Source organism: Oxyura jamaicensis, chromosome 15 (genome assembly GCF_011077185.1).
Source record: "Oxyura jamaicensis isolate SHBP4307 breed ruddy duck chromosome 15, BPBGC_Ojam_1.0, whole genome shotgun sequence".
In the NCBI taxonomy this organism is placed as follows: Eukaryota; Metazoa; Chordata; class Aves; order Anseriformes; family Anatidae; genus Oxyura; species Oxyura jamaicensis.
Genome location: NC_048907.1, coordinates 1,032,485 through 1,035,148, shown reverse-complemented (window position 1 = coordinate 1,035,148; position 2,664 = coordinate 1,032,485). Strand labels below are relative to the sequence as shown.

Sequence of the window (2,664 nt, the reverse complement as noted above, 5' to 3'; positions counted from 1 at the left end):
AACAGGGGCAGAGAAGGTCAGAGGCCTCATGCTGCTGTTGGCATTGCTGGGGACACTCTGCCAGCAGGAGCCAGGCCAGGCTGGGGACAGCAGGGCAGGGTGGCTCGCTCCACGCCTTCATCCGCCGCGTCCCAAAGGCTGGGGAGCGGCACTCGCTCCCTCGCGGGCAGGCGCCGTCCTTCTCGTAACGCCTTATCTCCAAGCTGCTCTTGCTAAACCACATCTGACTTAATTATGGTAATTAAGATTGACATTAATACACGATTAAAATGTGAAATTAAAATTAGCTGTGAAACTTATCTGAATTTTTAGTGTGCGTATTGATTTTCTTCACTGTTAATCAAAGGTCTGAGGTAACTGCCAATGAGCGCGGTGCTAATTAGAGCAATGCCCACTAAAATGGCCTCAGGAGATGCTCCTCTTTATTTCTTTTCCAATTCCCAGTTTCCTGACCATGAAACATTTCCAGCCCTGAGCACTGCCAAAGGAGCAATAACATTTTTTCCTTTTCTTGCACTTCTGGGGCTGCCCCCGGCCGCTCACAGCTCCGGGGCTGGATCCTGGCCCCAGGTCCGGGGGAGGCAGCAGGAGACCCCTGGGCCCTGGGGAGCTGCTCGGGGGGCAGGAGCTCACTGCTGGCTCTCTCCAGCACCAACAACTTTTGCCACTTAGTGGGCAGTTTTGCATTACAATTGCACCATTTGCTCTTTTATTCCCCCTCCCTGTTACCATGGCGCTGATGTTATTATCTGGCTATCTTAGGAGTTTACTACAAAGCAAATGAACACAATAAAACTCACTCAAGGAAAACTACCAAACGAGCGACAACTTTTATCTTTAATAACTGCAGGTCGGGAGGGAGGCCGGGGCTGGAGCAGAGAGGGATCAGCTCTCGCTCTGCTGCGGATAGCGTTGTTATACCAAATTAAACCTCTGGGCAGGCGAATCCCACGCTGTATATGAAAATGACAGTGTTAAATAAAATACCGCACCTCTCGGTGATTTCTCGGCTGTTCTGATTTTGTCCTTCTCTCGCCGGCTGCCCAAGTGCTCCCAGCTGGCGGCAGCCGGGAGTGACAGGGAATGCAAAGAGCCCTGCAGCCCGCTCCCACCCCGCCGGCACCCCAAAAAGCAGCTCCATGCAACCCGGGGGGAGGCAGCGGGGCCAGCCCCTGTTTTTGGGTGGTTTCATGGCAGGACGTGTGCTGCGTGCCGGCATTTGTGGTGATACCAGGTCGGGATTATTGTTGCTGAGGTAACCAAATCAGTGTAATTGCTCTCTCAAAGGTAGTAGGGGCTTGTCAGATGGCAGCATCACCAAAGGAGATATTGTGGGGAACGGCTGCCCTCGGTCCTGTGATAGCTGACGCGTGTCATGCTCGTGGCACTGTTCTGTGTGTTGGGTTTGACAGGCAGCAGGGGCCGGGAGGACGAAGCAGCTCTCCCTGCAAGGTGACTTACAGCAAGCATCTCAGGGTTGGGTCCGCGGCTTCAGGAGAACAAACCTCCCCTCCTGTTCCTACCAAAGCCAGCAGAATCACACCGCTAGCTCCGGCGGGCGCAAGGAGAGGCCTGCGGAGAGCACCCAGCTCGCCCCCGCTGCCGGTGGCCGGGTGGGATGGGGCGGGCAGGGGAGTCCCGGCAGCACCAGCCCCTGATGCTGCCTGCGAGCGGCGAGGTCGCGGAGCCCAGGGGCTGGGTGCTCGGCGGGGACTTTCCATGGGTAGTTTTTTTTGCTGCAGGGCTGAGGGGATGCCGGTGCCCAGCCATGGCCAAGGTGCCAGCCTCACAATATGGGGGCTCTGCTTCCGCAAACAGCCCCCGTGTGGCCGGAGCCCATGGTCCTGCTGCATTGTCCTCTTCCAGCCTGGCTTCCCCAGCTCCAGCGCTGGTCCCAAGGGGGGCACTGGGGCACGTATCACTCCCCCCCCCACCAGCATCACTGCCCTCCCCAAGACCGGCATTTGAGGGAGGGAAGGGGGCAAGGCTGGGTATCAGCAGGGTGGTGAGAAGGGTTTTGGGTGCTGGGGAGCTTGGGGACAAGGGGCAGCGAGGCTGGGGCGGGCAGGGCTTGGTGGGGGGGGGGGGGTGGAGTACTGCCCAGGCTGGGGGGCACCGAGGCTCCCGCGGCCGGGGGGAGCCGCAGGGGGCTGCGGGGATCCGGGGGCAGGGGGTAGAGCGCTGGGGCCGGGGGGAGCCGAGGGAGGACGGGCGGGGAAGGGGGGGGCGGGGGAGCCGCGGGGGGGGCCGAAGCGCACGGCGCTGCGCGGGGGCCGGGGCGGCCGCCGGCGCCCTCCCCCGCCGCTCGGCTCGGCTCGGCTCGGATCCGCTCCGCTCCTCGCTCCGCCGCGCCCGCTCCCCCGCTCCGGCTCCGGCGGCAGCCCCCAGCCCCCGGCCCCCTTCCCCGGCTCGGCTCGGCTCGGCTCGGCACGGCTCGCAGCAGCAGCAGCAGCAGCAGCAGCAGCGGGGAGGCTCCGCCGCGCCCGCCGCCGCCGCACGATGCCGGGGCCCCGCGGGCTGTGCCTGCTCGCCCTGCTGCTGGGCGGCCCCGCGGCCCCGCGCCCAGGTAAGCGGGCTGGGCCGGGCCGGGCCGGGCCGGGGCTGCGGCACCGAGCGGGGCTCCCGGGGCACGGCCGGCGTGCGGGGCCCTGCGCCCCCCCCCCC

The 2,664-nt window shown here is 63.6% G+C and overlaps 1 protein-coding gene across 2 annotated transcripts in view; it reads left to right on the top strand.

Moving 5' to 3' along the window:
* The first annotated feature begins 2,367 nt into the window (after positions 1-2,367).
* The window catches only part of SEZ6L (seizure related 6 homolog like), a 37,145-nt gene continuing 36,848 nt past the window's right edge, over positions 2,368-2,664 (top strand). The window contains exon 1 of one of the 2 annotated variants that reach the window (XM_035340160.1): positions 2,368-2,566. In XM_035340160.1, coding sequence (XP_035196051.1) covers positions 2,500-2,566 — 67 coding nt within the window. In that variant the 5' untranslated portion in view covers positions 2,368-2,499. The remainder of the gene's footprint in view (positions 2,567-2,664) is intronic. The other variant, XM_035340158.1, reaches the window with a different exon arrangement.